The 13,319-nt window shown below is 49.4% G+C and overlaps 1 protein-coding gene across 8 annotated transcripts in view; it reads right to left on the minus strand.

The window, feature by feature from the left end:
* Positions 1-592: 592 nt before the first annotated feature.
* The window catches only part of SH3GLB2 (SH3 domain containing GRB2 like, endophilin B2), a 41,152-nt gene continuing 28,425 nt past the window's right edge, over positions 593-13,319 (minus strand). For 2 of the 8 annotated variants that reach the window (XM_008169203.4, XM_008169209.4), the window contains 6 exons: positions 11,688-11,711; positions 8,286-8,375; positions 6,912-7,012; positions 6,368-6,382; positions 3,015-3,264; positions 593-2,154 (listed from right to left, as the gene is read on the minus strand). In XM_008169203.4, coding sequence (XP_008167425.2) covers positions 2,047-2,154; positions 3,015-3,264; positions 6,368-6,382; positions 6,912-7,012; positions 8,286-8,375; positions 11,688-11,711 — 588 coding nt within the window. In that variant the 3' untranslated portion in view covers positions 593-2,046. The remainder of the gene's footprint in view (positions 2,155-3,014; positions 3,265-6,367; positions 6,383-6,911; positions 7,013-8,285; positions 8,376-11,687; positions 11,712-13,319) is intronic. The other 6 variants (XM_065572337.1, XM_008169206.4, XM_008169207.4 and 3 more) reach the window with 3 other exon arrangements.

Raw genomic sequence — 13,319 nt, forward strand, 5'->3', positions numbered from 1 at the left:
TCTTGGAACTTCCCCAAGGTGGATCAGGGACAAATTTTAGGATAAGTCAGCAACAACTACAGAGCTTATAGGGGCAATAAAGGAATAGTCAAGCCCAGAACAGCAAGATTGGAAATGTTACCAGACCAGAGTGGGGCTGCTATATTCCTTATAAACCACACCTGTAGTCTGGGCTAGGGAAACAGCTTAGAGAGCAGCTGTTCCTTGTTAATTCAAGTTGCCAGCCTAGTTCACTTCTATACCCGATTCTACTACAGGGGGAGGGGTAGACTGCCTTCTCCAAACCCCACATTTCAAGAGCAGCATGCAGAACTGGCTGCTAGTAAGGTCATAGCCTACTCCCACAAGCAGACATTAAAACAGCACTAGCACACATGGAAAGCTTCACACTGCACTTTAGTTTAAGCTAATAGGGTGGGAGATAAAAAGGAGAAGTGCCAGAGGATTTAGAGTCTTTAATCTCAGACTTGTGACATCTCAGTACTGTAACAGTATTGCATGGCTCTTAAGTTACATTACCCCACTTCATACTGTTCACTGCTAGCTGGAAAGTGAAGTGGTATGAAACCCACACAAGATACTGAGACAGGAGGGCAGACTGGTTATTTATTGGCAAATAAATGCTGAAAACCAAGAGCTCTATATACACAGGTGCTCTGTGCCCTATTACATTAGGATGGTCACAAAGCAGTCAAGGAAGAGTGCAAAAGATCAGTGGATAAACAAGCAAGTCAGTGTCTGTCTAGACCCACCAGGGGAGGGGTAGTGAACAAAGATCTTAGTACAGTTGAATGCTTCTACATGGTTTGAGCTGCCAAAGCAATTACATTTTGCCATCTAAATCCCTTAGCTGTTGAGCACATCACCTCATAGGGAGAGCTTTCAGACCAAGGTGTCTACTACTTCATCCATTCACCTCCTCAGTATTTGTGATGGTTCAAGTTACAAGGGTACCCTGGACAGCAAAATGGGAGGGATGAGAAAGCAGAACCAAATAACAGCCGCTTGGCATATGAAGTAGTAAGAGGCTCATTGTGAATATACAGAGTAAGAAGACCCATCCCACATGCTGTGCTAGGATTCACCAGGTCTGTTCACTACCAGCTGGATGGGACAAGACAGCATTTAAGTTAATCTGATTGTTAAAACAGACTAGCAGGCTAAACCCCACCCTGCACAAAAAAACACCAAGAAGAGTAGTGAGCCTGTACAACAACAGGGAGCAAAAGCTTTTTTAAAGGCTTGTAAACTCAGTCCATTGCTTGGAAGAAATGCAAGTAAGATGCAGGTTCCCTTGCACTGACAGGTGGTTTCATTCGTGCAGGACTGGCCTTGGGTCATTAGATTAGTGAAATTGGAAGGAAGTTTAACAAGTCATTCTGTGCCAGGCAGCAGCCACCAAGCCCATTGTAGTAGCCCTGCTTTATTGTTCCTCGGTGGGTAAAGGAGTGCTGTGGATGGGGAATTGAGTTTTTACAGACACATGCTATCCAAATACAGCTCCTCATGGCCTTGGCCTCTATTCTTGTTAGAACATGCCCGTGTTAGCATTTTGGAAAGAGACCCAGTGCCTTTGCCCCCCACTGGAATGCATACAATGATGTGGCCCAAGCAAGAGTACCCTGGTAAAGAGCCTCTGAGAAGAGAAAGGCACTAAGATGCTAAACACAAAAGAAAATTCATTTGGTCTCAAATGCCACGAGCAGCTGTTGAGGAAGAAGAGACAGGGCTGGTTCCTGGAAAGCCACCACAGTTAACACAAGCAGGGCAGGGGGAAAGGGATCAGTAGAGGGAACCCCAACACACCACACGATCCTTACAACTAACCCTCAAAGCAGGCTGTGTGGACAGTTAATGAATTCAGCTCTAGGGGCCTTGAAAGGTGAAGTGACCCTTCCTCCCCGACCCACCATCAGCCTAGTCTTCTCCTCCCAATTCCCATGTTAGTCGTGAGTGAGTTGACCCCGAAGAGAGCAATGGTCTCATGAAGAATGCCAGGACATGGAGGGTTGCATTTTGCTTGTAGATTCTCCTTCCCGGCAGCATTTAACTGAGCAGTTCTAAGTAGGTGACAGGAACTTTGCCCTTCTGGTTACCCCGCTCGCCTATGAGCCAGTCTGGATCCATCCCTGGCAGGCTGTACACTGTGATCATCTGGGAGAGAAGATGATTAGATGAAGTCTCATTCCTCATTTGGAGCCAAGAACAGAATTAGGTTTGTGATTTATTTCCTGCAATACCCACCTAGTTCCCCCTAGTGTTTCCCAGTATCTCTCTAGTTCTTTCCCCAAAGCCTCCTTGGAGTTAGTCCCACTAGTAGACAGACTCTTGCCTGGGAATTCCCCAAGGACCTTTCAGAGGCTTCCAAGTTTTTACGTTGTTTAGTCATACACGACTTCAAGCCACCCCATATTGTCTCTGCCAAGCACACTTGTGTCAGGGTGCAGCTCTGCACTCAAATATTCCCCCTCACTGATGGCAGAAGGGATTTCAGAGGCATTGCCATGAAGTTGCTTAAAACTTCAGCCTGCTCTGAACTATCCCAAGACTTTTCTACCTGACCAGTGGTTGAGGACTGTCCCATTCAGCCCTCAGCACCAGAGAGTTAAAGTGATCGGCCTTTTTATCTAACCCCCTGGGCTTGGTTAGGTGAGACAAGGCAGCTGAAGGAATTCTTTGGATAACGTATCCAGGCCTTAGTGCATTAATGGCAATAGAGAGACTTCAGTGTGAGCAAAAGGACGCAACAGGGGTGTAGCCATTGGGTTGACCTATGGCATTGCAGAACTTGGACCCATTCTCCTCTCCACTGCTGTCATTCTACTAACTGCAGTAGGAGTTGGTCCCAATTTACACTGGTGTGAATGAGAAGAGAGTCAGGCTCTCACTTACTAGCCCCACTAGTGAAAAGGCTGAGGAGTTGCTAGTCCCAAGGGCCTTGCCAAGCCCTGATCCAGCACTATTATGCAACAGTGCCAAACGGAGTGAACAGAGTTCAAGGAACAGATACCAACCTCATCCGCTAATAGCGCCAGCTCACTGCTGTCAGCCGCTTCATAATCATAGAGAACTCTGGCCTTCCGGGTCCCGCTGGCTGGAGGCTTGACATCACTCAGGTTCAGTGCCCCCTCAACAGCTGTGGCAGGGTTCGGTGCCCTGCCTACAGTGGGCACAACAGGAATGGTGGCAGAAACAGTGGTTGGAGAGGTGGTAGCTGGGGGAGGCGATGTGGACTCTGCATTGCCCACAAATGTACCTGGAAATCTTAGTAAGGGGGAAATGAGGAAAAGGCAAGTTAGCGAGGCTCCAGCATTGCACAAGAGAAGTTGCCTGTTGGTTCATGATTCTGACTAGCGAACTGCTCCCAAAGGGGGCTCTGAGCCAGCAGCTAGGGTAACTAGAGATGCAGAACATTGTTGAGCGTCCAATCAAGCCACTCTGTTTCTCTCCTAATGTTCACGTTACACAATGTGCTTGTTTGTAGCTTATGGGGACGGTCTTGTCACTGAGTCACACTTTGGAGCGCAGTGTTAATGTTTACAAGAGCATAACAGATGGTTCTCCAGTCCCCACTGCAGTGCTGCTCCACAGCGCTGCCAATGCACCTGAATCCTCAGCAGCAGCACGGCCCGTCCTCCCTTAGGAGGCTCAGCAGAAGTCACCCCCAGCTGTGCTGTAGATTGGAGATGGACTGACAGAGAATGCCACAATAGTTTTAACTCGAGACAGATTTGAGTCTTGATTTCTTGTGGTGAAAGGGTAAAGTGAGGCAGTGTGGCCAAGCAGCTAGAGCACTGGACCAGCACTCAGAGGGGTTCTGGGCTCCACCAGTGGCTTATGGTAATTAAAGTTAAACTGCACCCATGGCTGGTCATGTGTAACGTGCCATTAAACCATGCTGTTAAAGTAGCACTCAAGGAAGAGAAGGAGATTGCAGAGAAGCGAAATGAATTCTCTGCATTGATCCTCGTTGCAGAGGGGGTGGGAGAGATGCCCAAAAAGAATAGCTCTGATGCGAGTAACAAATCAGAAGTACTGTCCCAAATTGATGTTTCAACAGAAGACGTTTTAGAACTGATTAATTAAAAACAGTAATAAGTCACCAGGACCAGATGGTTGGTATTCACTCAGAAGTTCTCAAGGAACTCAAACATGAAATTGCAGAACTACTAACTGTAGAAAGTAACCTATCACTGAAATCAGCCTCTGTACCAAAATGATTGGAAGCTAACTAATCACACACACACACACACACACACACACACACACACTTACTTACTTACTTACTTACTTGCAGGCTGCTGAGCCTAACTTCAGTACCAAGCAAATTGGCAGAATTATCAGACACAGAAACATGATTGGTCAGGGAAGAGTCACAGCTTGGGGGAGGCATGACTTCCCTTTACAAATCCATTAGAGTTCTTTGAGGGAGTCAACAAGCACAGGGATATGGGTGATCCAATCACTACAGCGTACTTGGACCTCCAGAAAGCCTTTGACAAGGTCCCTCAAAGGCTCTTAAGGAAACTAAGGCTACACTACAGCTTAAATCAACAAATTATGTCTCAGGGATGTGCATTAGCCACCCCGCAAGTGACAATTTATGCCGACATAAGCGCTAGTGTGGACAACGCTCTGTCAGCAGGAGAGCTTCTCCCGCCAATATAGCTACTGCTGCTCGCAGGGGCTGGAGTAATTAAGCTGACAGGAGAGAGCTCTCCCATCAGTGTAGAGTGGCTACACTAGAGAGCTTACAGTGGCATTGATGCAGCTGCACCAGTGTAAGCTCCCTAGCATAGCGACAGCCTAAGTAGCCATGGGAGAAGAGAGAAGGTCCTCTCAAGGATCAGTAACTGGTTGAACAATAGGAAACAGTAGGAATAAATGGTCAGTTTTCACAATGGAGAGAGATGAACAGTGGGGTTCCCCCGACCCAAGGATCTGTACTGGGGCCTGTGCTGTTCAACGTATTCATAAGTGATCTGGAAAAGAGTGTGAACAGTGAAATGGCAGTGTGCGCCAACAATACAAAATTATTCAAGATAGTCAAGTCCAAAGCAGAGGGCAAGGGCCTCACAAAACTGGGTGGATAGGCAACAAAATGGCAAACAATTTAAAAAGGCTCACTGGAAAGCAAATTCCATTATTCTGTATATATAGATGCATCAGAAAGGCTAAAAAGTACGTTAGGAACTACTAGGAAAGGAACAGGAAACAAGACAGAAAATATACCACTATATAAATTCATGGTGCACCCACACCTGACTTATGTTTAGTCCTGGTTGCCCCCACCCCAAAAAGGAGGTAGTGGAACTGGAAAAGGTTCAGAGAAGGGCAACAGAGGTGATTCAAGGGTATTGAATGACTTCCGTATGAGACGACAAATATTAGGGCTGTTCATCTTAGAGGGCTAACTCTCTGGGGGAAGATTATGATGGAGATAAAACCATGAATGGTACAGAAGAGAAGTGTTATTTACCCCTTCCCACAATACAAAAACCAGGGGTCACCTAATTTAATAGGCAGCAAGTTTAATGCAACCAAGAGGAAGTACTTTTTCCTACACAATGCACAACTAACCTGTTGAATGCATTGCCATGGGATGTTGTGATGGTCAAGACTAGAACTGGGTTCAAAAAATAAGATGGATAAGTTCATGGAGGCTAGGTCCATCAATGGCTATTAACCAAGATGGTCAGTGATGCAGCCACATGCTTGGGGCAGCCCTAACCCTCTGACTACCAGAAGTCAGGGAAAGGTCATTTCATAATTGCCCTGTTCTGTACGTGCCTTCTGAAGCTCTGGGATTGGCTATCAGACAGGCTACTCGGCAAGACGGACCATGGTATAACTCAGTACGGCACCTCTTCCATTCATGCTCAGTGCCAGAACAAGTCATGTTCAGCACCATTTCAGTCAGACGCTCCTTGGGGCCTGTGTGGACTAACAGCTATTCCAGACCTCCCCCTCCCTGCCACCAGTTAATACATGATTAATGTGACCAGAGAAGATGAAGAGCTTTCCTGATCGTATCAACTAGGGCAGGAGTCTGCAACCTTTCAGAAGTGGTGTGCCGAGTCTTCATTTATTCACTTTAGTTTAAGGTTGCGCATGCCCGTAATACATTAATGTTTTTAGAAGGTCTCTTTCTACAAGTCTATAATGTATAACTAATCTATTGTATGTAAAGTAAATAACGTTTTTAAAATGTTTAAGAAGCTTCATTTAAAATTAAACTAAAATGCAGAGACCCCCGGACTGTGGCCAGGACCCAGGCAGTGTGAGTGCCACTGAAAATCAGCTCGTGTGCTGCCTTTGGCACATGTACCATAGGTTGCCTACCCCTGATCTAGGGCATCTTACTTACGTTTCTCCTTTGGAGCTGCAGGCATGGAAAGGAAAGCAAATAGTCATTCTGCAGCCACAGACCCACCTGGTCAAGTCAGACTGCACTGGCAATTAGCCAAGGAATACCCCTCACCCCTCATAGGACCAGTCCTTCACTAAACACCCCCACCCCACCCCGCCATTGTCTATGGGTAGGAGGGCGCCACCTGGAATTGGACAGCAGTGGCTCTGACAGTGCATGCAGGACATGGAAGCTCATTGCATGGGTACAGACGTTAGACCCAAAGAGCTGTTAATCCAGCCTGGTTCCAAGTCTCTTACAGATCCATTTAGAAAGGTGAACCCTGCAATTAAACACTTAATAAAACCACCCCAATCCCGTTGGGCCCAGGCCGCATGATCATGATTCCCCATTACAAAGGTTGCTCAGAGGAGCTCTCCCAGAAATAAAGCTTTAAGGGCCTGATTTTTAAATTTAACCTTGAGCTTGTGTGGGGTTGCAGAGGTGGAGAATGCCAAGAGACCAGGAAATGCCTCAAAGGCAAGGAGGCCCCATCCCATACCTGCCCAGCTGCTTCTGCAGGTCCAGCATGTACTGGTAGCCCTGAGCATAGTAGGTAGCCTGAGCTTCTACAAACTCATGGAGACAGCGAAGGTGATTCACCTGAAGGGAGAAGACAGATTGTCAGCTGGTCTGTTTGTGACCTAGAGCTAAGGTGCAGTGGCACAGAGGAACCCCTCCCTACCGAGACACACTTCTAGTATAGGGAAGTGGCAGCTGAGAGGTCCATCCACTTGTTCCTACAGAGTCCCCAAACTCCTAGATGGAAGTCTCTGTAGGAACAAGTGGATGGGGTCTCTTCGACTGGAGCTTGTGCCTGGTGTTCTAGATGACTGAGCACAGGGTTAGGAGCCCAGCTGGTTAGTCCCCACAGCTCATGTTACTCTCTAGACACTAGGAAGAGCCAGGCTTCTCCAACTTGGCCAAGTGCACGGACGCCTGCAGAGCTGTACATGCTTGGTAGGATTGTGTTATTTCTATAGCACAATGTACATGGCTCATTAAGCCCCTGCCTTGAGCACTCGAGGTTTGCACTAAGGCCTCAGTTTACTCCATGAATCTGGGCATTACATTGTGTGTCTCCTCCTCCCATCCCTCTACAGACAGGCTCAACACCATCCCAGTATTCTTCTAGAAAAGGGGTGGGCAAACTATGGCCTGGGGGCCGCATCCAGCCCTCAAAACTTTTTAATCCAATCCTCGAGCTCCTGCCAGGGAGCAGGGTCGGGGCTTGCCACGCTCCACACAGCTCCCGGAAGCAGCGGCATGTCCCCCCTCCAGCTCCTATGTGTAGGGGCAGCCAGGGGGTTAAGCATGCTGCCCCCACCCCAAGCACCGCCCCCGCAGCTCCCGTTGGCCAGGAACTGTGACCAATGGGGGCCGCGTCTGCAGACAGGGCAGCACGCAGAGCTGCCTGGCTGCACAGGAGCCACATGGGGGACATGCTGCTGCTTTTGGGAGCTGCTTGAGGTAAGTGCCATCCAGAGCCTGCACCCCCCAACCACTTCCTATGCCCCAACCCCCTGCCCCATCCCTGATTCCCTCCTGCCCTCCAAAACCCTCAGCCCCAGCCCAGAGCGCCCTGCTGCACCCCCAACCCAAGCCCTCACCCCCCCCGCCCCCGCATCCCAACCCCGTGCCCAGAGCCCCCTCCTCCACCCTGAACTCATTTCTGGTCCCAGCCCAGAGACTGCACCCCCAGCTGGAGCCCTCACCGCCTCGCTCATGAAATTGGGGGTTGAGGTGTGGATTTATGGCCCGCCATACAATTTCCATACCCAGATGTGGCCCTCGGGCCAAAAAGTTTGCCCAACCCTGATCTAGGAGAAAACTATAGGTCCTTAAGTCTCAGACCACTTGCCCCATGGGAACTCACATGTGTGCTGCTTATCCCCTCCAGCAGGAGGCGTGTCAATTCTGCCTGCCGATCAAACTCAGTCTGGGCCACCCGGAGCTCATGTTCTGCCTGCAAGACAAAGGGAGCATGATGTGTTTCCTGGGCTGCAGAGGGGAAGGCTGGGTCCAGCTTCCTTTCTCTCCTGGAACAAGCTGGAGACCAGCTATTGACCCCTCCCGCCACCAGAAGGAGAGAAGTAGGGACACATTTACAGAGGTCGCTACTGATCAAATGCCTCCATTTGTGAAGCCCAACATCAGATGCATGGATCCTGGCATGCAGAAGTGCAGAGCGCCCCTGGACTCCCCAGGAGCCATGCGTGCTCAGAACTCTCAGCACCTGGCTTATGGCAGTGGTGGGACTGGGCTGCCAAGAGTCAGTGGCCACTCTTGAAAGCTAGGTCCCAACCCTCCATGTCTGCAGCAGAGTCTGCAATGCCTATTTATAGCCCATCGCCTCCTAGATCAGGCCTTCCCCAGGACAGTGGCAACCTGGAGGCCATGGAGACTAATCCATGATGGGAAAGAGTGGGTGGTGTAACTCTCCCATCCCACTGAAGTCAGAGAATGGGCAGGCCTTATGGATCTTTAAGCATTCATAGGGCCAGTCCTTCACTAACCCCCTCCCCCCCAACCCATTGTCTATGGGTAGGAGGGCGCCACCTGGAATCGACAGCCAGTGCGCCTCTCCATGGAGAGGGTCACTGTGTGGAAGGACACCTGGCAGTTCAGCATTCCCATGGGAGTTGCAGGGGATGCTGCTGCTGCAAGACTCTCACATAGCTCTGCTCCTTCTGCCCCCCACCTAAGCCTAGAGAACCAGAGCTGGAGGGGTTTCTGCAGCCCAGCTTGGAGGAGTGTCTTACCTTTTCCCCAGCAGTTCTAGGGCAATTGTAGGGGGTTTCTCAATGGGTAACTAAGAATTCAACACTAGTCAGATTCCAGAGGCTTCCAGGGAGCTGCTCTGAGCTCGTGTTAGCACAAGATCAGGCCCAAGAACATCAGCTACAAGACAACTCTGCAGCAGAGGCCCTGGGAGGAAACACCCCACTCGCCAGCGCAGCTGCCCATGTGGGAGGAGAGATTGTAGAATTAGATGAGGGCTTTGAATGTAAAGGCCAAAGCCCTGCCAGACACAGTAATTAATATGCAAAATCAGAGCCATAACTGGCCTTGCAGACAGCACGCTTACAAATTAATGGGTGGTTTGCAATGCGGGAACGATGCCCAAACAGATATTTCCAAAGTAACATTCAGTGCAATTAGAGCAGTCGGAGGATTTGTTTTGGGGCCAGGGTGGGGTGGGGAGGACATACCCTGATAGGAGATAAGTGGAGCATGCTAGTTAAGAACTTATGTGAAAACCTCAACAGTGCTACCTGGGCCATGGCCAGTTTCCTCTTAGGGCTGGTTGACATGGGGAAATTGACCAGAATAGCTCTGTGCTGACACTTTTTTGGGGTGCCTGAAGTAAGTGTCCACACAGGGAGATATTGCAGAACAGTTATTCTGGTCAGTTTCCCTACACAGTCAAGCCCCTAGTAGGTTGGTTTTTTTTTTTTTTTTTTTTTTTTTTTTTTTTTAAATAGCTTGAGGCTGGAACTCAGTATATTTCCTAGGATGCGTCATCACCTCCAAAAGAAGTCCAGTGTTTAAAGCAAAGCTTGATTTGCATGTATAAAGCAGAGATTGCTGTGGCCCACTGCCTTGGATCCAATGTTACTCTAGCACAGTGTGGATAAGAGTACTCCAAACCCTCTTGGAAGATTGGCCTCTATTTTAAGCCAACCTGATTGAACAGTTTCTTGCATCCTCTGTGAAAGGAGATTGTTGGGGGGAGCGGGGGGGGAGAACAGATTTCAGGGAGCATCAGCAGTGGTGTATTGTGCACCTGCAAACAGTTGGCTACAGACAGAGCTGAGTGTTCTGGTGGGCAACCCTGGCTCCATTCCATTGGGCAGAGCCAGGATTTCATTGGCAGGCAGCCACACAAGCCACAGTTTGCTCACACACCCAGCAATCCCTGCCAGCAACTGGGGCTTGAAGGGGGAAGGTGGGGGAGAGAATGGCATGTCTTGTCCCATCCAAGATCTGGGGATGTCTTGGGGACATCCTGAATTGGCTCCTAGCATGTTTGCCTAGAGATCTGAGGCACATTAAGAGAGTTCTATAATATAGGGAAAGTCAGGGGGATAGTAGCTAGTTCATGTTTTGGTGCTAAACATGAGGAGTTACATGCATCTACTGGAAGAGGCCAGTGGCCCTGATTGGTACCAGGTGTGGTGTAAAGGAATTTACACTTCCTCCTGTACAATTCCACCAATGCATTTCAGCCCTAACCAGCTCGTTCAGTCTGCTCTCTCGAGGACATGATCATGGCAGGCCAGGCTCCATGGAAATTTGGAGATCTGGACACATTCACTAGGGATCAGGTTAAAGATGCAGAGATATATGAGAGCACCCTGGATTGCCAAGAGATGAATTATCACCACTTTTGAGCATGGTCATAGCCCTTCTGATGTGCTAGGCAGGTATCTAATCTCTGTTCAGCACCCTACTATTCTGAGGTCCTATACAGAAGGTCAATACCCAATTATGTGCGGTCACATACCGGCTACATCTCTGCCTTTTTATAGTGTGAATTTATGCTGCTGAATACTCCAAAGGAGCAACTTTGGTTTATTGCCCATCCCCCTCAAGCCAAGACAGGCAACATGGAGACATGTCTCCTACACAGAACCACCTTTACTCTGAGCCAGAGAGCATTTCCCCTCTCACTTTTCTGTGCTACACAACTTCTCGTAAGGACCATCTAGGGTGTTAGTGGGAATCCCTTCCTCTCGGTTACTTCGGTCTAGACTCAGCTCCTAGTCAGGCCCAATTCCTCCAGAACAAATAGAAGAGATGGCTCTTAATGGTGCATGTATATTGAGGTGGGAGGAGTCTGTGCTGCAGGAAAGGAGCTGAATGTACCATGACAGTGCATTGGCTCTGCTGCTAGCATGGCAGCACAGGGAGCTCCTAAAACTGCCTTGTATTATACACAGGGAGCCTAATTTTTTCAGATGCTGAGGCCTTATTAGGCAAGACAAATGGGCAGGTCCTGGAGATATGCAGATGTGGTCAAATTGCTTCCTTGCCAGTCCTACTAGCATTAGAGTTAGCTAGTTACAGTTCTCTTGCTCATCACCTCATTGCTTAACCCCAGTGGGAAGCTCCCAGGGGACAGAGCTAACATCTCTGCTTTCAGCCTGCAAAGAGCAGTGACACACCCTTGATCAAGCACCCGCTCCACATTTGGAGGAAGAAGTCTGCAGTATGTGTGTTCTGCCTCCCATCCCGCTCATTAACATTTCCAGCACTTTTTCACCTGTGTACTTACTTTTTCCACCTCGTCGCTCCAGAGCTGGTGGGGCCACAGAGCAACAGGAAAGGAGATCAGTGTTGGAGACTTCAAGAAGCACTCGGCAATAACAGCAATTGGTGGGGATACTCCACAGATGCAGCAGGCTAACTCCAGGAACAAGCCAGCCCTTCACCCAGCAGCAGCAGGCAGCCTTCTGCCCCAGAAAGAACACCTTCCTCAAAGAGCCCATTTTGCACTCCTCCCTACACCCATATCCTCAAACTCAGGAGATGTCTACACATGGAGGATCATCAGGACTCAATGTGTTTTGAATTCATACCCGGCCTTATTCTGGATTAATTTCCTGTGTGGATGCTCTTATTGCTGAGAATCTCAGAGAACATTAAACCAGAGCAGTTTAACAAGAATAGCTATTCCAGAGTGACTCCTCATGTATCCAAGCCCTCAGTGTGACCCTGAGAGAGGAATCCTCTTAGTTGTCAGGGTACAGCACCTAGCACGATAGGGCTCCTAGGCAGGGTGTGGGCTTCTACAATACAAGTATGAAATAAGCCCTGGCCAGAACAGAATGCAAGAGCTGGGATGGGCAGAGGTGGAGGGATGGATAGAGTGAAGATCTCTAAACAGCAAGGTCAGAATAGCTCAACAATGCAATGATCTGCACCCCTCAAGCTAAGGTGGGGCAGGAGTGGAAGGACAGCCTCTTCCAGAATGCTGGTGGGGGGCATGGGTGTAAAACCGAGCAAGTCTGCAGAGAGACAGGGCTAGCGCAGACAGTTCACCATGGCCTGGCAGGGGGGCACGTGCAGCCAAGTGAGTGGTTGTGACGGTTTAAGGAGTCCCTCACCCACTGATCTATAGCTCAGGGAGAACAGGAAAAGCTACCTGGAATCCAGGCTGCTCTGAGGCTCTGGCTAGTTCAAAGCATCCCATGGGGTGGGGGGCAGATATGGGCGTTCGTAGCCAAGTTTGTCCTTCATAGGAGGAAGGCAGCACTGAACCCCAGCTCCCCTTCCCAGGCCTGTTGGAGCTTGGCCTCTGTCAGAGGAAAAGGCTCGTCTGCTCCTAGAAGGAGTCATCTCCCATCCTCCCCACTAACTCCCGGGGTAGGGCGGCACAGTCAGCTGCTCTCTGGGATCTGGCTTGGAGGTATGAAACATAACAGTCAACACAAAACAAAAACATAGCAACAGGAGAGGGACGAGAACAGGCAGAAAAACATATTGATCCACCCCAGAGGGTCCTTGGCCTTGTCTTTCCCATGGTCAGGAGTTTCCCCTCTAGCACAGCCACACACACATAATTACTATTGACTAACGGGGAGGGGGGGGGAGGAGAGGAGATACCAAAGGAGCCGAGACAAGAACTGCAGCAAACTGGGAGAAGGATTTAGTGGCCTAGAAGCCAGAGGGCTGAGCTCCAGCCTGGTAAAGCCTCAGGTACTGAACTGGGACCCATCTCTGGGGACTCCTGACCCAGGAGAGCGACTGAACTGGGGCATGGAAGACCAGCATGAAAGGACTCAAAAAAATGGGACCCCAGGAGGGAAATGTTGTAGTTACCCATGGACTGAGTTCAGGGGCCCTAATGAGGGGAGAAATTGGTAGCCAGGCACTGCAGAGTGACCTCTGGCCCTGTTAGATGCAG

Source organism: Chrysemys picta, chromosome 18 (assembly GCF_011386835.1).
Source record: "Chrysemys picta bellii isolate R12L10 chromosome 18, ASM1138683v2, whole genome shotgun sequence".
In the NCBI taxonomy this organism is placed as follows: Eukaryota; Metazoa; Chordata; order Testudines; family Emydidae; genus Chrysemys; species Chrysemys picta.